Below are 25,891 nucleotides of genomic sequence, written 5' to 3' on the forward strand. Positions count from 1 at the left end.
TATGTCATTAATTTTACGGTAATTTTATTTATTATTACTATTAAACTAAAATCTCCAGCATGGGGAAGTGGGATGAGCTCGACTTTTCTCGACAAAGCAAAACAGCATCTGAAGCATAGCCGGTCTACAGTGCTGTCCGAATGAAGCAGAACTCTATTCAAAGCACATTTCTTGCTTGCTTGCATAAGATCTTGAAGTCAAAGGTCGGCAGGGAGCTGTTGCTTGTACACAGGGTGACACATTTGGCTCCAAAGGAGAGCTAAACCTCTGACGTAAGGCTTCTCTGTGTTAACAGATCTCATTTTAAGGGCAACTAACTCTTTTATGAAGGCTATCTATGAAGGCTTGTTATGCTTGTGATGTTTGTATGATCATATTATAGCATAAAACCAAATGCTTGTTAATCTGATCAATATGGAAATCAGACTTTTTTTCATGAATTTTTCCTTTAATACCAGTCTAATCGCACAAGAATTCCAATGTGCTTAATGTACCTGTTCAAATGGAAATAAATTCTATTCTATTCTATTCTATTCTATTCTATTCTATTCTATTCTATTCTATTCTATTCTATTCTATTCTATTCATTCCAAGTCCTGCACTTTGCAATTGTTTTGTCCACCTACAAACACAATAGCTGGACGTCACTCAGCTAATGGGCTCTTGGCTTATGGAGGATGTGTCACCTTGTCTGTCTGGGTCGCAGACAGAAGATCCTGCCAGTGTTTTTCCTCTCACCTAGCACACTCTATCATCTGTCCCAACACAAGCTGCTGCCCGATACACCTGAACTCTCTGAGGGCAATCCAATTATCCAATGTGGAAAAGTGGTATTTTTCCACAGTCTCTCTTGTGTAATTGAATGACTAGCTAACATGGCTAACTGAGGCTGCATTGTCCCCCGTTTTCACATCCAAACACATGTGACCTTATTAAATGGAGTAAACAGGATCAATTAAAAATGTATTTATTTAGAGTTTTTAAAAAGATCAGCCAGTGAAAACCACAATCAAATATTTAGTGTCCCACAATGGAATGTGCTGCACGCCACTCAGCCAGCATCCGTACTTCGAGCCATGCTGATATTTTCGTAAGTGGGAATGATTTCAAGGTTGCATATTATTTTTCCTGTTCAAAGAGCCAGTAGAAGGTTGTTTCACTACAGTAGATATTTCTACATCAGTATTGGGTCAGAAAAATGCAGACGTTCCTTACTGGCAGTTAATTTGTTGTGTGAAGATGGAGTCTGTGATGGAAAGAAATTCGACTCCTGTGGGCATTGTTGGCCATTTGGGTACAATTCATGACTTTCATTTTTATTCAAATAAAAAATAAAATCATTCAGCGAAGAAATGATGATGTTCCCCAAGGTTTAACTTTATGCTCCACTCTTTTTAAACTCTGCTGTCTCTGGGGTAATGTAATTGGCAGACGTAGCATGGATTTTCAAAAAATTATGCAGATGATATTCAGTTTTTCTCACTGTGTCTACAGATAAAACAGGGCCATTAAATAACCTTTAACAGTATCTTAAAAAACAAAACGTGGATAGCAGATAATTTTCTACGGACTAAGAGAGATAAACAGAAACTCATCCAATTAAGGTCCTGACCCTTACACCTGTGGAGAGGGGAGAAGAAATCTGGCTCTTATTTTTGTATTTCTAATTAAAGGCAAAAACATGCACCTTTAGTGAAGTATTCACTGAGTTGTAATTATGTTATTTTCTTAACAGCTTATATGTATGTATTTGTAGTTAGCTATAATTCTTAATATTTTTTCTTAATACCAATTTAATATTTTTATATGTTTTAAATTCTAATATGTTCACAAATACAACCCGTTCTATCCTTTTAATGGTATAATGTTGTTGACGATGCCAAAAGTGTAATGAATGTTCATTTTTCTTAGCTATGACCACTTTTTATATGACAGCCATTTTGGATATTGATGCCAAGATTTGTGATAAACTTCCAACGTGAGTAATGAATCCACTTGATTTCCTCCAACGTAAAATTCTGACACTCCAGAACCAATTCAAAGCAGGACAACTATTTGGCCATCAGGTCAGCCAATTCAGAGCCTGCGTTTGTTTTATCATTACCGTGACATGGAACTTAGTGCAATCCAGCTATATGATTGGACTAGATTGATATAATTTGATTAGAAATTTCTACAGTTAGATAATGATTGGATTTGTTTGTCTTGTAAAGTGTTTTGTGTTGGCATGCAACTTACCACTAGATAAACTTCATTTCATTGACTTATGCTTTAAAACAAAACAGATGCCGGCATCTGCTTTCACAAACAAGATGACATTGTTATATTTAATCTTTAATCGCCCAGGGATCATTTTTGTTTATTATATTTATCACATTTTAAGTAAACAAAGAAATAAGGAACTCTGGCCTTGCTTCTTGCTTTGCTTCATTGTGCTCCTGCACAGCACTAAAGAACAGATCTTAAAAAGCAGCTCCGAAGGTTTTCTATGGTGCTTGAAACGAGTTGTTAAATTGGGTTTCTGTGTGAAGCCTCTGAGAATTGGACGAGTTCCTGCTCATTGTGGAGATGCTTAATCAGACTGGAATTTGGGCTTTAGATGCCAGGACAAAGCCTTAGTCTCTTTTCTTTGTGCTTTTCTTTGTTGTGTGAAGGAAGAGAATTATCTGGTTTGGAAGGCGCCACTAGCAGGGAGATGTGGAAAAGAGTGGGCTCTTGGTCTCCAACACTGTCCAGAAGTCAAGATTTCCAAGCAAAATATACTTTATGTAATGCTCTTTTTGATTTAATGTTGCAGCTACTTTCTTTTACTAGGGATAATTTAGGTAAGTAAATAATATGCATGAAGCATTTTCTCATTTGCAATTCAGATAGCTTGGGATTATTGCAACAAGCCCAGAAAATTCGCACCAATAAACTGAAGGGCGGAACGAGTCAAAACAAGAGTTCAGGAACAAACACAGAGAAGGCAAACACTCAAGAATGTGTGAGCAAAGGGAGCAAACAGTGGCTCTTCAAATAAATGGCTTAGTTGCAACAAATTGGTCCAGTCAAAGGGAGGCAAAGAACTAAGAGTAGCATGAGATAGTTGATGATACACCATGACAACCACCATCATTTACTTTGGAAATCTACAACACTTGTAGATTTTATGACCATTTGCCTTTGGATATGATTCTTTTCCTTTTACTGTTGAGACAACCTGGATTTCTCAAGGCATTGACTCCATTAGCTCCCCTGAAAGTGGGGTATGCTATCTGGGACCAAGATGTTAACAGCAGATCCTGTAAGACTTTTAAGGTGGAGTCTGCATGGATCAGACTTGTTTGTCTTGCGCATCCCACAGATCCTGGATTGGACTAAGATGTTGGGAAACTGAAGGTCAAACCAACACCTACCAATGGCCTGAACTAAATGACCTGTACTTGTATAAGGCTTAATCAACTCCAGAGGACCCTAAAGCACTTTACACTATATTTCACCCATTGATCCACACACTCACACTCTGAGGATGGTGAGCCACAGTTGCCACCAGCATGCAAATAGAAGTTTCTGAAGTTTTTGAATCAGCAACCCACCAGTTTATAAATAGGTTCTAAGTGTCAAAATATCTATGTGGATAGTCGGAGATAAGGATTTTCCAGCAGAATATTGCCCACAATGCCACAATGCAACTTTAATCCACCTTTGGACCAGATATTCCTCTGGTAATGCTTAAGCCAGTGTTGTAGTACTCGAGATCGGTCTTTGTCTCGAGACCATGTTTTGATGGTCTCGGTCTCGTCTCGGATTCGACTGCATTTGGTCTCGGTCTTGTCTTGGTCTCGGGCGCTGAGGACTCTGCATTTTATTTCAAGACCAGTCGAGACTACAACTGTGAAAATGTCACTTAACGTACAGCATACTGTCCAGTTTATTTGTTAACATCTTTGTTTTCAGTGGATGCAAAACGCACCAATTAAAATCCCAGCAATAACATGTCTCTGTTACTCCCCCTCTCCACCTTTCACTCGCGCAGTAGACATGTGCAGTGGTTTTCTCTGAGCGGCAGAAGATGTCTGTCTAATCATCAGTAATATAATAGCGCTGCATAAATCATAAGAAATTAGATGGCTACAGGTAACTCAGCAGCGCTCCGCTTTCACAGACGGTGGGGACTACGTCTAACTTTTATTGTCACTTGGAAAAGAAGCTCAAAGAAAGGTAAGCATCTTTGACGTGATGTTAGCAAAGCTAGCTGAACAGAGACACATAAGCATTTGTGATGGAAAAAAAGTTGTCACTCACTGCTCTTAATTATTGTGAGGAGGTGTTAACTGACTTGTCGCATATATGGGACAACGCTGTGTCCAAAAGTCTGCAATATAGTGATGTGACATTCAGGAACAGTCCGATTCTTCTGAAGGGCTCTTTACTTAGAAAATAGGACTGGAGTGTCACTGAGAGCCATTCTTTGTTCTTGTAATGCTTTGGGTACACTGCAGTAGCCATCATTATTTTATTTAATCATGTACATTGATATTTTTTTAATAACAAAACACAAGAACGAAAAAGCACACAGAGCATGCACATTGCTCTATGATTGTTTTCGTTCAAAGTGGTAGGTGTAATGTTTGCCATGGTGTCAGACTACCTGGCTTCATGTAGCGGGAGAGAGGGTGAAAACAGTCACGGTGAGCGACTTCTGTTTGGTTACTTCTTTGTTGCTCCTTGGTCAGTGTTCATAGTTGAGCGTTATTTATCGTCCAGACATTGCCTCAATTGCTATGTTTAATGGTGCAGACAGTGATGGTTTCTGACATGTGCAATATGGGCAAACACCCAGGGTGTTATCTTATTAGGGATGGGACGAGACCACCACGGATTGTAGCACAAAGATGGAAGCATTTCATTTTAATATTCGTAAAATGTATTAAGTATTTAATATCTCGGTGTTTTTATGGGAATATGGATCTTTCAGATCAATTTGAGAAGCAATTTCGATCATATTTCACATTTTATCATGTCATTTAGTGCGGGCAAAATGACATGAAGGTCATTTTGGTAGGAGGTCAAGACCTTCTACCAAGGTCTTGACTCGGTCTCGACTTCCCTTGGTCTTGGACTCAGCTTGGTCTCGGACTCTAAAAGTCTTGGTCTTGTCTCGGTCTCGATACGCTCTGGTCTTGGTCTTGGGTTAGGTGGTCTTGACCACAACTCTGGCTTAAGCATCCAAGTAATGTGAATCAAAAAAAGGAACTAATTCAAGTTATTCACTATTTTCTACTGCTTTTTAGTCTGGTTCTGATGGCCATTTATGACTGTGATGAACAGGGATCAGCATGGATTCTGACTGGTCTGTTGCAATTGCCCTCATGTGCAAAAAACTGTAGCTGCGTTTCCATTGACCATATAATTGCACAACTTGACACGTTGAACATAAATTTGCTTAATGGAAACACACATCCATCCATCCATCCATCCATTTTCTTGACACCCTTGTCCCTCAGTGGGGTCGGGAGGGTTGCTGGTGCCCATCTCCAGCTAACGTTCCGGGCGAGAGGCAGGGTCACCCTGGACAGGTCGCCAGTCTGTGGCAGGGGCAACACAGAGACACACAGGACAAACAATCATGCACACACACACACACTCACACCTAAGGGCAATTTGGAGAGGCCAATTAACCTGACAGTGATGTTTTTGGACTGTGGGAGGAAACCGGAGTACCTGGAGAAAACCCACCATGCACAGGGAGAACATGCAAACTCCATGCAGAAAGACCCGGGCCGGGAATCGAACCCAGAACCTTCTTGCTGCAAGGCAACAGCTCTTAATGGAAACACATATTTAAAAAATAAAGAAACTTTTTTTTCGCTAAGTTTTGACACTAGGTTTTGACACAGTTACACTGTGGTTTCTCAACCACAGTGAAATTGGTGTACTTCGCAAAACTACAATGGAATGACTTTTTTTGCATCATGTGAATCACATGATCATCAACTGGATATTATCACTGACACAAACCACAAAGAAAGTGACAGGAAGTAGTTGGAGGATGATGGCAAAGCATGTTTTCTAATGACTTGCAGCACGAGCAAACTTATTCACATGTGATTTTAATTGCATTTCTTTTCTAATGGAAATGGCACAAATGTAATTTTGTGTCTTGACATTAGCAGATTACTGACAAGGTTTTACACACATTTATAATGGAAATACAGCCAGTGATGTACTGTGGACTTCTTCAACATTTTAATCTCTAGTTGTTCATCAATTTGATCGAACCACACAGAGCAGGCTAATGTACCCTGAGATGATTTTTGTTATTCACTCTGTTACATCTGTGCTAACAGTCAACCACCTTGAAGAGGGTTTAAAAGGTTAAGTTGCTCCAGGAGCAGAACTGTAACTCTTAACGCTTTTATCGGGAAACAAGATCATTTTTATTCTAATATATTCCACCTAAAAGAAGACATTCCATTTTTTAGTTCTTTGTTCTGGAGCTTTACAGTAGAATAATGCTTGGCGGCTATTGCAATTTGATTTCGAACTGAATATCAAGTCTGTTCTTTTGGGTCAGGTGATTGGTCATAACACTGTGGAGAAGCGTTGCTTCCTGGTTTAGCCCGTGTTAAACTAATCTCTGGACAGGATTTGTTGTAAACGTCCACAGTGATGTTGGCTAATGGTCCAGCCAAACTTTCAGTCTTATTCTGACTATAAATGTCCAAACACATCAACACCTATAGCTAAAACCTATAAGACAAAGATTAATATGTATTCATCTGCTTGATGTGTGATGATTGATCTGTTCAGTCTATTCATAACTTAATTAATGACCTAACAATGGGTAATTACATGTAAAACCATCATTTTGAAACTGAATTTACTTGTTTTATATTCGACTAATTTTACAACTTGTTTAATGATCTAAAACATTTGGGTGTGACAAAAAGTTTCACCTAATGGACTGATTATAACTGGTCTTCACCTTATCTGGGCAAAATCTAAACGCACATTGACCCAGCTTCTTGTGTTGTAAATATTGTGAAACTTCAGTATTACCCAGACCCAGACGGCAACAGGAGGGGAGTTTGAAAGTACAACTTTCTATCCTTAAAACTGCTTTATAGTTTCTTTAATCATTGCTTGGAATTTTTCTTAAGGGTTTGGCATTACCAACATGTATCACATTCCTCCTGATATGTTGCTGAACCAGCCTTAGTGGTTACCCAAATAACCCTCAATCCATAAAGTTTGAAAAAGACCACAGAGTACTGAAAAAACAACAACTTTTAACGTTACCCAAGATAGGAGTAAACAAATGCGCCTAATGAGCACTCAGACGATAAATGGCAAGATGCCGCCACATGGTTTAAGTTTAGAGGACTGAAGTTGTGGAAAGAATGTGCAGAACAAGCCTGACAATCCTTTTCCTAGGTGTTGTTGGCTGTCAACATGTTGCTAATAAGGTCAAGATCATATAATCGTGAAAAAGTGAGGGAGTCACATGTGAATTCAATTTGCAATCCGGGCTTTACTCAAGAAATAATGTAATAGTTCATTTGGTGTAAACAAAGTCTAACAGTTTGTTAGACTGCGGTATGAAAACAGTTTCTGTTTTCCCCTGGTAAAGGTTTTTCTGAAGGGGACTGGAATGCCACAAAACAAACACAAAAAAAACTGTTGACAGTTTTGAGATTCAGCCGGTCAGTTGCTCTGGAATACGTTTATGCCATTAATATTTATGCCTATTTCAATCATTGGCAGTCCATCCATCCATCCATCCATCCATCCATCCATACATCCATACATCCATACATCCATACATACATACATACATACTATGCGGTGCCAATTGTTGTATCTTTCTACTACGGAAGAGGATTAGGGCCACGGAAAAAAGAAAAAAGAATTCTGACTTTAATGTCAGAATTCTGAGATGTCTCAGAATTTAAAGAATTGAATTAAAGAATTATGACTTTCTGACTTTAAAGTCAGAATTCTCAGATTAAAGTCAGAATTCTGAGATTAAAGTCAGAATTCTTTTTTTTTTTTTTTTCCGGTGGCCCTAATCCTCTTCCGTATTCTACTGACCTAAACGCACTTATTATTTAAATTATTTAAGAAGCTTTGTTGGGGTACAAAGAGCATTTGTGATGCAGTGTGCCTGCTCCATCCAAAAAAAGCATTGTTGTGATAACCTGCTGAAGGGGGCGTGTCAGAAAGAGAAGGAGATTCTTAAAGAGACAGAGACCCAATTTCAAGGCGTCAGATGCAGCTTTCATGCAAAATCAAATTTCTTTTACTTAGTTTTTTATGCTAACAGCATTTTCCTAACAACTGAAGCCAACAAAATACTTACTACCTTAAAATCTTCTGTTTGGAAACAAAATACAGAATTTCTGTTGTGTAATTTAAAGCTAACTGAAAGTATGATCTGTGGAGGAATATAAACTAATTTATGACCAAAATACAATTCTACCTGTATGATAAATAAATAGTATTGTCCCACTACAGCGTTCTACCTTTAAATCATGGTTCTTGCAAAAAGTCATGTGTTAAAGAAAAACAAGTACCACCTGAAAAATGAAAAGGTTCCTGCACCAGAAATGGTAATTAAATTTATACAAATTCAGTTCAATTCAAAAAGGCTTTATTAATCCCAGATGGAAATTAAATGCTGTGACTCATATGATCCACGTATCTTCAAATGGTCACTGTGGATGGTGATACTGTGGGTCAGAAGGATCTCCAATATCAGTCAGACTTGCAACAAATCTGTAGAAGCCTCTGACTGAAGGCTGTTGCTGCATGTTCTATAATCGAGCCGCTCATGTCGCAAAATCAGAAAGTTAAAAATGTAAAGAGGAAATCCTTCCAGCTGCACAGCATCCAAAACCACAGGGAATAATTGTCCAAACGTGCAACATCTCAACCGAAACAAATAAATAAAAGTCTACAAAAAGAGCAAATTAGAACTGGTATAATAGAGCTACTTCAACATGATGCCACCATGAGTGGTGAACTTCTAGAAAATTTAATTCCAGAAAGATTGAAGGTAAAAAGTAAAGCGTCTCCAGTTTCTTAGGTTGTGTCCATGGTAACTTCATTAAAAGATCAAAATAGCTGTTTTCTAAAAAAAAAAAAAGAAATAACACATCAACAAATAACATCATACACCTCAGCTAAAGGACATACACTTTACAACCTCTCTGCAGCTGCATTTCTGTAGCGTAAATTGAAATGACAAAAATAAGCTTGCTTAATAGAAACCCGACCCCGGATAAGCGGAAGAAAATGGATGGATGGATGGATTAATAGAAATGCAGCAATAAAAAAAATTTCGGTAAAACGTTTTTGCGCTAGGATAAGATGGTTTTTCAGCTGCAATGGAATAAATGTGTTTGGCAAAACTGCAATGGAAACACTTTGTTCACATCACACGAGTCACATGATCAAAAAAATGGATGCTGCTCCTGTTGGAAATGACAAAGAAGACGACAGGAAGTGATAGCAGGATGAAGGTTTGTTTTTAGTTCTTCAGGGATTTTTTTTTTCCAGGCATTGTGCAGCTGGATCCACCAGAGCTCTCACAGCATCACACAGTTCAGAAAAAGTTGTGTGTCATTCCAGCGTGTTGAATCCGTAACTCTTCTGTAAAGTCATCGACTTCAATTTCGCCAAAACGCTGCTCTCAAGTAGAATAAGACGCCGATGTCTCAGATGATTTTTTGATAGATTCATAATTCATCGCTGAATTATTAGTGTATCTCAGGAAACTGCTTGCAGCCGTCACTGCCATGACTTTTAATGGCTTATCACGTGAACAAGCTTAATCACGTGTGATTTTCATTTTATTTCTTATTTAATGGAAACACCGCAATTGCAAAATTGTGTTTCTTTTTACATTAGCTGAATATCGACAAAGATTTGTGCACATTTGTAATGGAAACACAGCTTATGTTGAACTGCAATCCATCTTAATAAACATTCACAGTCAATTTCCTCATAACTAATACAAGGACAGCTCGTGAACTCTTGAAGAGCAAGAGAATGAAGCAGCTGCTGTTGTAAAGTAAGTGGTGAAAATTAAATCAAGATGTCTGTTAAATAGCTGCAACATTTTGGCCCCTCCATCAATAAATCGTTTCTAAGTCAATAAGTTCTGCTGCCTGGAAATGCAACTGAAGGATTTTATATGAAAGTGCATGTTGTCATCCACTTCTCCAACTCACTGACCCCGTAAATGGTTTGGAAAGAACTGCAGAAACAAATTCACAGCCCCAAACTCCGCGTTTACACCACTCTGCCCCGCTTCACCCCCCTCCCCCGATCACCCTCCTCTCTCTGCCGCCTGGCTGAGACTACGTGAGCCTCCACACATCACTGTCTGGGCAGAAAAAGTTGTCTAGAGAAGAAGGCAAAAAGGAGGAGGAGGAAGCTGCGTGAGCAGGGCGTGTTCAGGTGGACGTGACTGCGCTCACACTGAAAACCCAGCCCCATCACTTCGCTCCCTTTCCTCCTGGTTTCTCCTGTAGATGTTAACGTTGCCATGGTCATCCCATTAGTCAGCTATCTGTAATCCCCTGGTCATGCAGGGGATTTAGAAACAGGCAGGATGCAGATATAACAGGAAGCAAGTGGCTTTGACACACTTTGTGCCAACGCTGCGCAGCGACATGTTTTTATTTTGAGGTGACGCCAGGCTGTCAATCTAGGAAGTAAACATGAGCCGCAGAGTGAAAGTTGCTCTTCCCTGCAAACATATTTGCCAACTATTTACGTTCTGCTAAAGTTGCAATAGATGGTGCTTTGCGACATAAATAACTAACCTTCAACCTTATTTTTATTTATTTTTTTACATTTTAATGACAGACTTCAATGGATTTCAAGGGCCTTTTATGTGATGGCCCAACATCCACATCTGTAATCAAGCCATCAGAGTCTAGACTTGGTAGAAGTAGAGCTGAGTGATATGAGTAAAAATCGTAATAGAAGCGTACGGTGGGGTTTCAGTGTGTTTAAGGCGCTTTTTAAAGTAGGTAATTAAAGTGAAACCTAATACCAATAAGCAACCCGTTTGTAGCATAAAAATTAAATTATAGATAAAATTAAATATGATTTAAATATTTTACACTTTTTTTTTTTTTTTCACATTTTCTCGGCTAACAGAGAAGCTCCTGCTGGCCCTGACAGCAAACCACTGGCGTTACACATCCGTCGATATTGATAATTATTGAGTGGCTTTTGTTTTAAATATCCAAAATACAACCAAACTAGTGCCCTGACCTTTTACTCTTTTATCTACAATTTCCTCTTGAGCTGTTTTCATTTTTGCCTTTCACTCCACCCTGAACTTTTGTTTTTATTTTTAAGCAGTTATTCATGGTGCCAAACCATAGAACTACTCCCACATACCCAGGCCTGCTGTGTGTGCCCACGCGCTGCCCAGACGGTTGAGATTTTACAGTCAAGCTACTTACTGCCTACATTTCTCGTGACAAATTCCTTCATTTCCCACAAACCACACGGATATTAGCATATTTGTTGAGCTAGCTGGGTGCTTGGCGCCGTTTCTTCTCCACCAGGGCAGACGCCAGTCAGAGTGCCCACTCTGCTGCACATTATCAGCTCGGAGTCGCAGACAGAAAAGTTCGATCTGAACACCGTTACCTGCGCGAGTCACTGCAGCACTGGCAGGTTCTTAAAATGTACGTCAACAGAGTGTACCATATTTATCGATATTAATTAAAATGCTACATGCTATAAGATTCCGTATTTTTCTAGACAATGTTGGAAATCTCTTAATGAATAACTGTCATAATTGAACTAAAATATTGTAAGTTGGAAATTGCGTGTTGGACACTTTGCTTATCTCATAAAAATTCCAATGAAATACACTGACGTTTGTGGCTATAACAGGATGAAATGTGAAAATAGTTAAGGAGCTAAACATACTTTTTTACAAGGCATTGTAATTGCCAACTTCACCAACAGCTCTGTAATCTTGAGGACGTCCAGGCTCACAAACCACGGTTGAGTCAGGGAGGCTTCACTAACCTGTAATTAGAAGCTGTTTGTTAGTTTCTATTTTAACTGGTGTTTTACCACCTGCATCAGTATCATTTACAGACATTCTATTCTTGAAAGGTAAGAGTTGGCTAAGGTGTAACAAAATTCATATTAACTTGTTATTTACCAATATTGTCAGTTATAAATTTAAACCATTGCCTTTAAGAAGCATGTAGTCAGTTTTAGAATTTATTATTTGAAAATCTCATAAGTCAATAACATTATGGATGAGTTTTCCATAAGCTTTTAGCATTTTTCTAATGTCCTTTCTTGTTGTGAGGCATGGATAACATGGAAACAGTAGTAAATGAACACATCGATGTTCAATGTAGATTAAAAAAAAGAAATGAATAGGAAATTTTATATTTCTCTATATGTGTGTTCTGCTTAATGCACTTTAAGGATCTAGAAGGGTAAACAAAAATAAAAGTTCAAATTTAGAAAACTGCTGTTTGCAGAGAGGCTTTATTGATCAGAGTATCGCCTGAAGTACATAAGCACAAGAGTTGCTAAATGTTACTAAAAGTCATGTGGATTGGACATTTTAAATGTGAAATACCTCTACAGTTCAGTCATTTAATCTCCAGTAGTCTGTCTACCTGTAATTTTAATGTGAAAAATTCATGAACTTTGAGGATTTTAATGAAGTCTGAAAAAATATACATCTCAATTTTCCTTTAACATCTTAAAGAAAAACTTCTATCAGATCCTATAATTTTCCAGACAATCACTGACTGTTTAATGACCTCATGGAGTTTTTAATACATTAACTAATTGATTAGCTTCTAATTCTGGCTTCTGCTTTAACATATTTTTTCATATTAGTACTGACTACGTTGGTAAAGTGACTTTCTTTTCATATTTGTTTCAAAACAGTAAATCATGAGAAGCAAATGATGTCAGAATTTTAAGGAACTATAAGAATTCTTTTCTTCTTAAAAATAAACAGGATCTGCAGACAGCATGACATGAGGAAGCTAAAGATCAGTCACACACTTGATGCAAAACAAAACTCTTCACTTCTTTAAATCCTTCTCTGACTGGAACTAAAACCTTCTGTATTAAATAGATTTTTTTTTTTTTTGCTTAAATCTAAAATCTATCTCTACAATGTATTCAGTCGCCAAAACCTGATGACTCAGTACAGTAAGACATTTTTCTGAGAGCGATGGAACTATGCAGAGAATCACGTAAGAAGGCTTTCATTTTGCCGTGTGTATATACAGGGATCACATGTAGTCTATTTAATCGGCTCTGCTCCATTCAAGGCTCACTGAAAGACTTATCCCCTCCATTCAGCGCAAAATCTCTTCCTGAATGGGTTGCTGCACAAAGAGAGAGGGGTGGGTTTTCACCTCGCTGCAGCAGTAATGCAGGTAGCGCATTCTTTAAAGGACAAAAGAGAAAAAAAACAAAAAATCATCTTTATTCTGTAAAAATGTGAGCATTAAAAAGGAATGAAAGAAACAAATATATTGAAAAAAGTATTCATACTACTTAAACTTTTTTTTAACACTTTGGCATTTTGTGTGATGGACCAAAACAAACTGTCATGTAGAATAAAGCAAAGTTAAGATATCATTGTTGATGCATGCTAGTGGCAGCATCATGCTACGGGGAATAATTGATTTGAAGCTGTGACATATAAATGAATGAATAACAAGGTAAAAGTACAACTTTGAAAAATAAAACCTTACTTTTTATCTCCTATAACAGGTTAAATAATTTTTTTACTGTGTAACTTTACAAATGGCACACCATCCTCAAGAGTAGTACTCTGGGACTAATGCCTGAAAACCTACAGCTACGATTGTAGTTGTAGACTAGTCAAAGTCTGGAGATCTGATCAAAAATAATTAGATAAGCAATTAGAAAGTGCAGGGGACAATTATTTTTCCCCCCTTTAGGCCAAGTAGGTTTTCATAACTTTTTTGGTACCACATAAGTGCAATTATCATCTTTAAAAAACTGCTTTTTGCATTCATTTATGTTGTCTTTGTCTCATATATTTGAGTGATTATTTTTCTTATAAAGATGGAAAACCAAAATTTGTAAGGTGGAATATACTTTTTAAAAGCACCGTAAATTAGTATCTTAACTGTAAAACACATAATTCTCAATAATTAAACTTTAAAACTCTGCTGGTTGTTCAGTTCAAGCATCAGGCTTAAGGCCTGTCTTTGAGCTGTTTCCACCACTTTCCATCTGTCAACAACCTAATAGCTTTATTGCTTCCTGGTTACCCATTAGGTTTCCAAAAGGTGGAAACATTTGGTTTAAATGCCTACAGAGCAAACTGGCACAACTAAAATGTTCCACCTCAAGAAGTCTGTAAATTGGGGTTTGATGCTGCTAAATACAGTATTTTCAATTCTGAAATTATTCTAATCCTAGTTGAAACGCTTCACAGTCCTTGTGAATGTGAAATGTGTAAAAGTGCGGATTGACCAAAGGTCCCCACTTCTCTAAAATGTCCTCGAATCAGTGATCTATGGACTCATACTGGTCCTCACATCATAAGTTTACCAGAGCACAACACACTTGATGTCTTCCACTTGAATGTGGTTTTTCCTTCAGTCTTAATCATGACCAGACCAAGTGCTTTTGCTCCATCTGGCCATACTGTGGTCAGAGAGTCTATGTGACTGCTGTCAGGTTCACCACTTCAGCGCTCCTCCTACTTGAAACTCCACAATTTAACACACACACACACACACACACACACACACACACACACACACACACACACACACACACACACACACATATTGTAGGGAAACTGTCCTGCCATCCCCCATTTTTGGGGGTAACCAGACTTATGCATAACCCTAACTATCAACATACAAACGCAGGCTTTATCTCAAATTAAAGTTGGAGATGCTAATCAATTTCTTTACCCAATTTTATTCACTAGGTCTACACCAATTTACACTTTTTGGAGACAGTCAGTAGGGCAAGTTGGCACTAAAGTCTGCAAGTATGCAAAGGATGTGGATGTTGCCCACAGCCAATGAAAAAAAGAGGGTAGGATAAATCTGTTGCAAAATTATAGACACAAAATGCAATAAATAAAAGATAGGCATGATACAAAGTATGAAATAAATAATTGCATTACAATTTTGATTTATGCAGAAAGCCATGAAAAGAGCCAAAAGCCAACACAGAAACGAGGAAACTCTTGAGTCTTAAATGATTAAGAAAAAAAGTGTATTTTTAAAATAAGTAGAACATAAAGTATCAGTTTGAACATGAATATATAAATGCATTTATCACTAGTGTAGTGTTTAAACACTATATTTATACCAATAAGGCCAGCATTAAAGTTGACAATTGTTAAAAAATAAGAGAATGTTACAAACTTCCAACTGATCTTACAAAACACTGTCAAAACTATCCAAATTCACTTGTAGGATATTAACAATTATGTATTTTAAATACAATTTTTTTTTTTTTTTTATCTTAGAGGGGAGGTGAACGAGACATGATCTGAATTTTGAGAAAATCTATTACCTACTAGGAGAGGGCATCGCAAAAGATCGAAGTTTCCACGTAAGTTTGATGCGTTCATCTGGTTTTCATTATGTGGTCTGTGATACTGCAGCAGGCCCGGTTGTTAAGTGTGGAAAACTTCTCTCTTTTAGTCACCAAACAAAATTCTGTGGAAAACAGTCTGTTAGTGAACATAACAAGTCTAACTCTGAACATTATAAAAGTTCTGGTGTGTGTAATAAGCACCTCAGCCATTACCCTAACCTGGAACCCTAATAACAACGCTCTGCTGCCATTATTCCCCAGTACCAATCATTGTTGAGAAGGTAGATGATTACTCCTGAAAAGGTCCTATAAAGGCTAGGTGTTATGTAAACAAGTGCACACACACATTATGGTCAAACACCTGACTGAACTTCAAAACAAACTTTGCATGCAGACTTTGTCGGCCACTTTCCCTGTATGCAAGTTAGCATGTATCATTTTGCATCCAATTTCCTTCGTGACTTTGCTTTTCTCTTCTCTCAATCTTTATTGCTCCTATACTCTGTGAGGTGAACTTAATGAGGTTCTGCGTGCTAACGACATGTTGCCTGGGCAACTACAGCCTGTTCCAGACTTGCATGTGGCTTGCATTTGAGAATGTGTATGTGTGTGTGGGGAGGAGAGGAGAGGAGCTGCTGAGTCAGGCTTCTCAATGGTACATGGCCTCAGTGTTAACAGGCTTGGCTAAGACACAAATAGTCATTTAATTCTGCTGTGACGAAGGACTGTGATTGATCCCCATCAGTCAGGTTACTAAAAGCTGCACACCAACTGGATCACTCGCTCGGTGAAACACCTTCCATCTAACACCTAGAAACTTGCAGAAGAAAAAAGTTATTTGCTTAATTTCTTTCCCAGACTGATCCGTCTGGAGCAGACAAGGTGTCATGTCTCGCTCTCTATGCTTGTCTCTCTGGACAAGCATATGACTCAGAGGCTTGTCTTCTACTTACCTAGCCTGTCCATGACACGAAATAATCTGGTGTCATGCACGGTATGCACATGCTTCCACAATCAGAGTATCTTGTAAAAGTATTCAAGCGATGCATCCAGATAGGAGTTAAAACCCTTAGTGTCAATGTATTTTAAAAAAGCATATGTAATAGTCAAGGGGGTCTGCAACCCTAACCCTCCAGATCTACCGTCCTGCAACCCTGCTCCAGCAGCTGAATCAAATGATTGAGTTACCTCTGCAGGATGCCAAAAAGCTTGGCGAAGCTCTGATATTGAGACATTCATTTGATTCAGCTGTTTTGGAGCAGGGTTGCATATTAAACTGGCAAGACAGTAGATCTCAAGGACTAGAGTTGGAGACTCCTGGAGCAGCCCAAAACAGAGGCCAACTGTGTCAAGGAAAAATGACAAATGGTTTAGATTCTGGTGTCTTTCAGGCAAACTCTAATGGGCTGCGGTTGCCACTGAATCCATCTATTAACTTGTACCGTGTACTTTTCTGTGGTGTTAGTTGTGATTCATGTTTGTTATGATTTCTCAGTTTAGTTTTCTCTCCTTCTGCAGGTGTAGAAGCAGACTTCTAAAGGTGTTGACTTGTGTTCTCTCTATACCCTTTAACACACACATTAGCTACTATAAGCATTTGTTGCATAAGTTTAATATTGGGAAAAGAGTTTCTTCTGCCTGTATGTTATTTTGTAACCCCCCCCCCAAATAGTTTTAAATACAATTTGCGCAAAACTGTTTTTGGCCGATTGAATGACTAATATTTAAAAAAAGTGTTAAAATCAGTTCCTCCATTTGAGTCGCATTTGCTCTTAATTTCTTGGATGTTTACTTTTGAGTAAAAATATGAAATGATGCCACTCAATTACAATTGCATGTTAATACAGTGCATTTAAATTTGCATCATGTTTACCCACAAAAGTCCCACCTCCCCAAACAGCTTCTATGAGACCATCTTCCTGTCTGCAAACTGACAGATATGCAGCTTGTGACTCACTGCATGATTCATCCAAATGAGATAATTGGAAAACTGCCATAAAGTCCGTCTGTTGCAGAGCAAGTCCTTATATGGCGAGGAAAGGAATTTCAGTTATACAGAGGAATAAGGAAAATACACAACATTTTCGTCAAGTGAATTTATTGTTCCAGATGCAACAAAAAAAAAAAAAAAATCTGAACATGTGCACAAGACGCCTCTCGCTTTAGCCGTTCAAAAACTACATAAATATACAGAATATTACAAAAAGAAAATTCAAGTTTGTCAAGCAGACATGTTAACAAAATATTAACTGAGAAAATGATCAGCTTCTTTGCTCAGTCAAACATAGTACAAAAAAATGACCCCCCCTCCCCCCCCAACCATGACTCCAGTCACATCCCAATCCAGTTTCTCCATATGTACACTAACATTTACAGAGATATTATTAACAGCACGCAGTGTAACAAAAATAGGTGCTTCATTTTGTGCATAGCAGTCAATGACAGCAAAACAAATTTAAATAATGTTCCATAAACAATATGCAATGTGGTAATGAAACTACAAAAAAAAAAAAAAAAAAAAAAACTCAATACTAGACAAAGTAGCACATTGAAATGATATGTAGAGTTATTAGGTGAAATGTTTTCCCTCTCTTTGAGCAGTTGAGTGTGGAGAAAAGAGAAGCTGCTTGGGGCTTGCAGAAAGCAAGCGCTACAGGCACTCTACGGCAAAACCAAACCCAAGAAGAAGAAGAAGAAAAAAAAAAAAAAAAGTCACCGCTGTGCAAAACGTTGCTTTGTTTGAAACATGTCAGCATACAGAGGATTCATCGTTACGATGCAAAGAAAAGGGTGGGGGATAATATTAAAACCTCCCGTTAGTGATTTTAGTCTTTGGTCTGAAATGAACCGATATCCGGACTGGTGAGCCAACAGGAAACTCCATTTTTCCAAAATTCTCGTGAAAAATTAAAAAAAAGAAATCCCATTTGAAGTGATAAAGATGTAGCAGATTGTGTCGCTGTGACTCGCCCACGCCGTCCACTAGCAGGGCAGCAGGATGTCATGACAGACAGAGGAGCTTCTCAGGTTCTGCAAGCAAACACACAACAAGGAAACGCTTAGATTCCTCTCGGATAGCATCAGCCTGCAGGTATGCACCGAGAAGCTGACTAGCACTGTTCCAGCAAGCACTAAGGCCTCAGGCCGGGCCTGGGAAACTTCACGTAGTTACATCACCCAAACATCTATTTTTAGAGGAAATGAGACGTCAGCTATCAGGTGTGTGAACAGGTTCTCTATTGTAACCAATATCTTTAGAGAAGTAAAAAAAAAAAAAAAAAAAAAACACACCCTGCAGCATGGTTCATACTTTCCTAATGCGACATAAAAAACTAGCTCAGAACTGGTCAGCTGTACTCATGTCAACAAAGTTCAGTGATGCTGCAGGTTGAGGTAACTTAATGGAAACCTTTTAGTAGAATCTAGATTACATGTTTAAGACTTAATATTGCTGCTAAAGCAGATGGCTGTGGACTTAGCTAGCAAGCAGAACAACATGGCAGCAGCTACAGTCCCATGAATATTCACACCCCATCAGGTTTCACATTATGCTAGGTAATTAAAATGAATTTTATATAAACGGAGAATTGGAAGTATTGCAAAAAACTCTAAAGTGTTTAACTTTTACCATTACCTCCAAATAAAACTTTGTTAAATTATGTAAGGTGACCGTTGGTGTCAAGAAAGGCACAAATAAAATGTATTGTTATTGCAACCAACCACATTCACTCAGAGTATAATTTTGCAATTGGCCTATTATAAGAAATAACCTAATGGGATGTAAAAACGATGGCAAAAAACAAAAACTAGTTCTTAAATATTACAACCAAAACTTGTTGAATTTCAGATTGTGCAGAAACTAAAGTGTGTACTAAGCTAGCCTTTATGAAAGGCTGAAAAGAAAAAAATAAATAAAATGGGCAGAATATGAATTTGTCCTACAATTTTAAGAATTATTTTGTCCAAATTTCTTTGTTTAAAAACACACAAGACTCTGTAAAAAAAAAAAAAAAGTTAAAAAATATAGGGGTGTGAATACTTTGATATGGGACTGCCTGGAACAGCTGCACAGATTTTGCAAAGTGTTTACCTTTGAAAGCTAAGATGGAAAACCACCTTTAGGTAATGGAGGATGGTGCGTCTTTAAGGAGCAAAACACAGGCCAAAAATAAACCAGACACAGAGTCAGCATGAAGCAGTTAAAGTGGGAGGTCGGGGGCAGGGGGGCAGGGGAGAGAAAAGAAACTGGCTGAGACGACATTGAAGAATCACAGGAACGCAATGCTGGGAAGTTTGAGTTCTACATGGACAAATATGTACACTTTTCACTTCCAGAACAGTAGATTACATCATTTCCCATGATTCAACTCTGGGTTGTACAGGAGGAAGAGGAAATGTAAATGACTACTAGTTAGGAAATCTACTTCCCTCGCTTGAGTATTATGGGAAATCAATGGATGTAAAGCAAACAGACAAGGAAAAAAAGATCCTTGTTAAATACTTACAGGCAAACTTTGCCCAGCCATTGCTGTGAGGAACAGAGGAGGAGAGGAGGGAACAAACAAATGAGTGAGCAGACATGCAAAAGGCTGAGAGTGAGGAAGCAGACGCAGGTTCTGGACCATGAGGGCAAGTGGGCTGTAGTACCTGTCCGGCCAGAGCCAGGGGAATGTGAGTGGAGGTGCAGAGGGCCAGCGACGCTACGGAGCCGGGCAGCTCCTGGATGGGGGCCTCGTCCAGGTCCTCAATGCGAGGCTTCTTGATATGGGACTCCGGGCTGGTCAGGGGGGTCACGCTGTTCCTCCTGATCAGGGTGCCGGGACCCCGCTTCACTTCCTGTGGGGCGACAAAGGAAGTGAAGAACGTCAGACTGAAGAACGCCTCGGCAGCAGAGGCCTTCGTCAGGCGGGTGGGTGGGGTGGCAGCTGACCTCAGGTCTGTCTCTGTGCGTGTTCACCGCCTCCACGTTCAGGGAGATGGACTCCACCTTACAGCCGTAGGCCACCGGGGTCAGCTTCAGGACCGTGTGGAGGGGACACTTCAGGTACGGCATCTCATCTGGAGCCACATGGAAAAATTCACATTTTAGAAAATTCAAAAAGGCAAGGAAGAGATTTTTGAAGATTGTAGAGGGTGGTTTTTGTTTAAAGGTAAAATCAAAACTGGACCACTGAAGACAACAAAGCAGAACAATTAGTTTCTGCAAAACACAATTTCCTGAAACCTTAAACCCAGAGCCATCAGGCGGCAGTTCAAGAAACTGAAGGATCATTTACACAGGAAGTGGAGATTTGAGGCAGCGCCTGTGTTTAATCATAGGACTTCTGCCAAGTGAAAATGATGATTGGTTTGGATCATGTAGTTTTATTGACCAAAACCAGTTTGATGTTTGAATCTGCTCAGCTAGTAGAAGTCTGTTTCAGTCACAGTTCTTCTCCAGTTAGCCGTTAGCTTTAGCCTCTCGGAGTCAACCATGTGGATTTATGCTAAATGAAAATACAAATTGAAGAATCTAATCCCCTCAAGTCCTCTAATGAACACCATGTGTATTAGTTCCTACCTGCACTCTTATCAAGGAAGTAGGCAAGCAGACATCGCATCACGGCCTGATGGCAGACCACCAGCACGTTCTCCTGCCTCTCCAGCTCCATGATGACCGGCTCCACCCGCTGCACCAGGTCCTGGTATGACTGGAATCAGGACAATTGACAGGTTGAAGCACTGATCTAAACTCCACAACCTGCTCTACCCGCGTTTGACCATGATGAGGCTGGTGTACCTCTCCGGCTGGGTAGCGGTAGTAGTACTTGTCTTCGTCTCTCAGTGCAAACTCTTCAGGGAATTTTTCCTTCACTTCATCATACGTCATATCCTCACACAAACCCTAGAAGACAACAAAAGATGCCAATCAGATTGGGGAAGGAGAGTTAAAGTTGATACTACGGCGTTCCTCTGGTCGACACTCACAGCGTCGAGCTCGTTGAGCGCCTTCCATTGCTCGTATGGGACCCCCAGGTGCTCGGCGGTCTGGATGCTGCGGCACAGCTGGCTGGTCCACACCTTCATGTCCTTCAGCTGCTGCTCATCAACGAACCGAGCCAAAGCGGCTGAAAACTACAAACAAGTCGATTAGCATCTTGTTTCATCATTTAGCCTGGGTTTTTCCCTCTCCGGTGACTTGTTGTACCTGTCGGCCCCGCTGCGACAGGCCCGAGTCGCCTCCCAGTCGGCCCTCCAGGTTGTCTTTGCTCTCTCCGTGTCGACACAGGTAGATGGTGCGCGGCTGGACATGGATGTTCATCAGGTAGTAGACGATTTTGCTCTGAATGTGATCTTGGATGCGGTTGACGAGGAAACGGCGGCCCACATCGATCACCTTGATGAAGGAGTGATCCCTGCAGGATGACAGGATGAGTGTTCTGCCCAAAAGGATGCAGTCGCCATGAAGAAAAGGCAGAGAGGATCCCAGCCTACCTGTCGTACTGGTCCGGATCCAGAGGCTGGTAGCTGGTTCTGTAACATTCAATCCGTTTCTGGAAGTCCATCATGGCTTCGGTTTTGTTACAGTCCTTGTAGTCTGGACAGGACACCTTCACTTCCTGTACGGGGAGGAAAACTGTCAGATGGCAAACCGCACGCCTGATGCCAAAGGAGATGTGAGCATTTATTTATTTTTTAGATCCAGTGTGCGATCAAAGATGTGGACCTTCATCATCATCAAGTGTCCTGGTCTGAAACTCACCATTATGTTTGACGCAATCACACTGGGATCCTCACAGACAGACTCAATGAAGAAGATCTGGAAAGAATGAAAAAAAGTGAGCCGATTCAGTGAATCGCTCTAGACCTGAAACACTGCAGCATCTGTTACCAAGGCAACATACCTTAAAGTCATTCTCGCTGCCAAACTTTAGGATCAGATCCCGTCGATCTCTCGTCGTGTTCGTGGCGTCAAACACCTGAAGGAAACACCAAGAAGGTCCAGTTATGGTCTGTTGGTTGGGTGTTTGTGGAGGTACAACATAAATAACCAAGAAAACTCACCGCCACTTGGCCTCCCTCATCCTTCAGGTAGGCCTCGACATCTCTCAAAGCTGCTAAGGCACATTGCCTGGAGGCAAATGCAAATGTTAAGTCAAGCCAACAACACAAGAACCGAGACTCAGTTGAGAGGAGACTTACTGCCTGATTTTCACGGCAGACTCGTTGTCGGGCTTGAAGAAGTCATAGGAGCTGTAATTTCTGACGGCCTCCCTGCGGTACTCCCCAACGTTGAAGACTGCAGAGAAACAAATATGAACACTATGTCCCCGAGAGAGAAACATGATTCTGTGCTGTCTGCTAAGCTAATTAAGGGGGCACCGCATCTCGTTGTGTAACAGAAGTTGCTGAGCTCAAGCAGTACAAACCTTTGGTGGGTATGCCGATCCAGTTGAGGTAGCGGGTCAGTTTCTTGGAAATGTACGTCTTTCCTCGAGCAGGCAGTCCCACCATCACGATGACGGTTGGGGGGTTGGCGAAGTGTGGGGCTCCGGTGCCTGCAGGGAAGGAGCAGGTCATGAAAAATGATCGCTTACTGATCTAAAAGCTGCTCTCAGCACGGCAGACTGTTTTCTGCTTCAGACTTCTTGGAAGTGATTGACACTAGAAAAAAAACAGAAACTGAACCCGTTTAGGATTCATCACGAAGACATGATCTTCATATTTCTCTACATCCCATCAGCTAACACATGGCTGCTTCCTGCCAGAATGACCTTTTACTTCCACCTCACTGTGCATTTGACCCATTTCGGGATATGCACTGTCCTACAGAAGCCGCAATCGCTTGTTTTCACTTGGCTGTCCACACAAAAGAGGGGCTGATGAGTTTAAACCTTTTTAAAATTAAAAGAAATCCCGTCTTTTGGTGCGTTCTTTGTCGTCACAGCCACTGGGTTCATCAACACAGGCCATTCATTCCCAGGTAACCTCCTGAGAAAGCCAATTTACACTTCGTCATTGCGTCTCTTAATCTTGTTTCCACAACATCAGAGTTACAATGCCTAAACGGAAAAACGACTCAAACTCTTAATTCCATTTTCGAACAACTGATTCATCACACCCATCTGATACATTTACACTGGAGTTTTATTTACTTAAAAAAATAAAATAAAAAAAATCAAGGGCACTACAAATATTCCAGTTTGATATTCCATACATTTCCAGATCTTCCTTGCCGTTTGACCTCTTATTTGGCTGTGTACTAAAGGTACATTTTACCTTTTTTTTTCTTGGCAGCTGAATCAAATTTAGGTCAGCAGTTGTAAAAATTCAAAACCTCCACTTGTCAAATATAGACTGCAGTACCTTACTAATAAAAAAGGACTAATTCACAGGATAATTTGTCATCTGCAATACTCGTTTTTGTTAGAAAAGACCAAACGTATTTTTGTAATTTTTACTGCAACCTAAAACCTTTATTCTTAATCATTTTGATTAAAAAGGATCCCGAAGTTATTGGTATCCCAAAAAGTTTGTTTTTTTTACGTCTTAACAAAATAATAATAAAAGATGAAACAATAAAACTTCTTGGAAATAGTTTTTGTATTTTATTTAAAAAGAAAGTCATTTAGTAAATAAGATCTTTATCCAAGTTAAGAAAAATCTAAATACAATTTTTTTTTAGTGCATAAGAACCTTGTACAATACTGATTAAGCAGTGGGAAAACCCATTTCTGGGGTTTTATGAAGTGGGATTGACGTGCAGCACGAATAGCTCTTATTTATAAGGGCAATGAAATACTTTAAACTGCACCAAAAACTAGCCTTTAAAGTATTTCAACAAATGCATTTAAACAAAGTAAAAATTATTGTTCTAATTTTAAGCCAACAGTCTGCTTTTTGTCAATTAACTTGTCTACAAAGAGCTTCCTAGTATGTCACAGCTGCAAAGACAATTCCAACATCATTATTTTATTTTGTCTACAATGTATTTTTCCCCTCAAAACTACAGTTTACCAAATGCAACCCTTGTAATTCAGAAACAGCGGTGTTCGACATACGGCAAAGTCACGTCGTCACGCATCACGTCCAGGAATCGAGGGCGGAAAGGGGGGTTACCGTAACCATGGTTACAGGAGTCTCGCTACTTCCCAGTTCAATAGGGGCATGATGACGTAGAACATGTGCCGACAAAGGCCGCCAATCATTTGGTTAGAAATTTAAAAATGCCGGTGTCTGCGTAGCAGGTGCGCTGAAGGTTTTATTACGGTAGGAGAATAGGTTGTAACGTGGAGATGCTACTAATGCGGTAAAACGGAACCGACGTGAAGTCCGCCATTATGGTGAGAAAAAAGGCAAGGTTTGGTATGGAGTTGAAATTATGTAGAGAAATGACAGAGGGAAAAAAAAACAACATATTTGCACGAGGATACGATTACGCGAGAAACATAAACGAGTCTTACCTCTTCGCTTGTCATCCTTGGTGGGAACCCAGATCTTTTGGATCCTGTTCTGGGTGAGCTCTCTTGGCATTCCTTTAGGGCTGGATAAAAAGCACACAACTACGACGGAAGCGAGTCGCTTAAATCCCGGGCTTTGAAATAAGAACGCTTAAGGAGAGCGGGATAGTATTCTGAGCCGGAGCTCCGTTCACCGTGTCCTCAATGCTGGGTGTGCTGAGCTAATCTGCCGGTCTGAGGCGCACATCCTCTATTTAACCACGCCTAGCCGGCCGGCGAAGCAACGTGACTCCTGTGACGAAAGCAGCCGTAAAACATTCACGCACAAGCACACACACCAGGGGGCTCTGGCCTGTGACACACACACACACACACGCATACAAACGCATATAGGCCATCACAGCGCCACCCGGTGGTGAACTTATTTTCTTAAACTGCACTATTTAAAAATAATACTTTAGGATAATTCATCCTAAAGTGATTATTTGCGTTATTTTGTTGCGTTTTATGAGAACAAACACATTAATTATTACTTAATTGAGCTGTATAATATGTTATTTTATATTCGGATAAGTGTGTTAGATAATAAGTTTTTTCCCCCCAATACAACACAAATGCGTTTTTGTCTCGTGGTAATTGCAAACTAGTTTGAAATTAGTTTTCCCCACTTCGCTCTTTTTACACTATTTCAAAGACAATTCGTAGTTTGACAAAATAAAAACATTTCACTTTTCTTTTTGACGATTTTCCTTTACATTAGGTAACAGTTGTTTAATAATTTCTGACTGAAAAAAAAGTTCGCAGTATTCAATTTAATTTTCATTCTGACATTGTAATGAACGTAAGTTGAGTTACTATATATA

General features: G+C 39.6%; 1 protein-coding gene across 3 annotated transcripts; it reads right to left on the reverse strand.

Annotated features, from left to right (window-relative positions):
* Positions 1-17,669: 17,669 nt before the first annotated feature.
* pfkfb3 (6-phosphofructo-2-kinase/fructose-2,6-biphosphatase 3) lies at positions 17,670-25,264 on the reverse strand. 3 transcript variants are annotated; one of them, XM_008401438.2, is made up of 16 exons: positions 25,032-25,264; positions 22,998-23,126; positions 22,771-22,867; positions 22,633-22,699; positions 22,473-22,547; positions 22,331-22,387; positions 22,063-22,187; positions 21,776-21,983; positions 21,556-21,702; positions 21,368-21,472; positions 21,149-21,278; positions 20,519-20,646; positions 20,236-20,424; positions 20,094-20,116; positions 19,679-19,729; positions 17,670-18,618 (listed from the first exon to the last, which is right to left on the reverse strand). In XM_008401438.2, exons 1-16 carry the CDS (start codon positions 25,099-25,101, stop codon positions 18,612-18,614), a joined length of 1,608 nt encoding a protein of 535 aa, XP_008399660.1. In that variant the 5' UTR covers positions 25,102-25,264; the 3' UTR covers positions 17,670-18,611. The 3 variants fall into 3 exon arrangements, with proteins under 3 accessions (XP_008399660.1, XP_008399664.1, XP_008399663.1); XM_008401442.2 differs by lacking the exon at positions 19,679-19,729 and having other exon boundaries at positions 25,032-25,263; XM_008401441.2 differs by lacking the exons at positions 19,679-19,729; positions 20,094-20,116 and having other exon boundaries at positions 25,032-25,263.
* Between the last annotated feature and the right edge of the window lie 627 nt (positions 25,265-25,891).

Source organism: Poecilia reticulata, linkage group LG23 (genome assembly GCF_000633615.1).
Source record: "Poecilia reticulata strain Guanapo linkage group LG23, Guppy_female_1.0+MT, whole genome shotgun sequence".
NCBI classification, from domain to species: domain Eukaryota; kingdom Metazoa; phylum Chordata; class Actinopteri; order Cyprinodontiformes; family Poeciliidae; genus Poecilia; species Poecilia reticulata.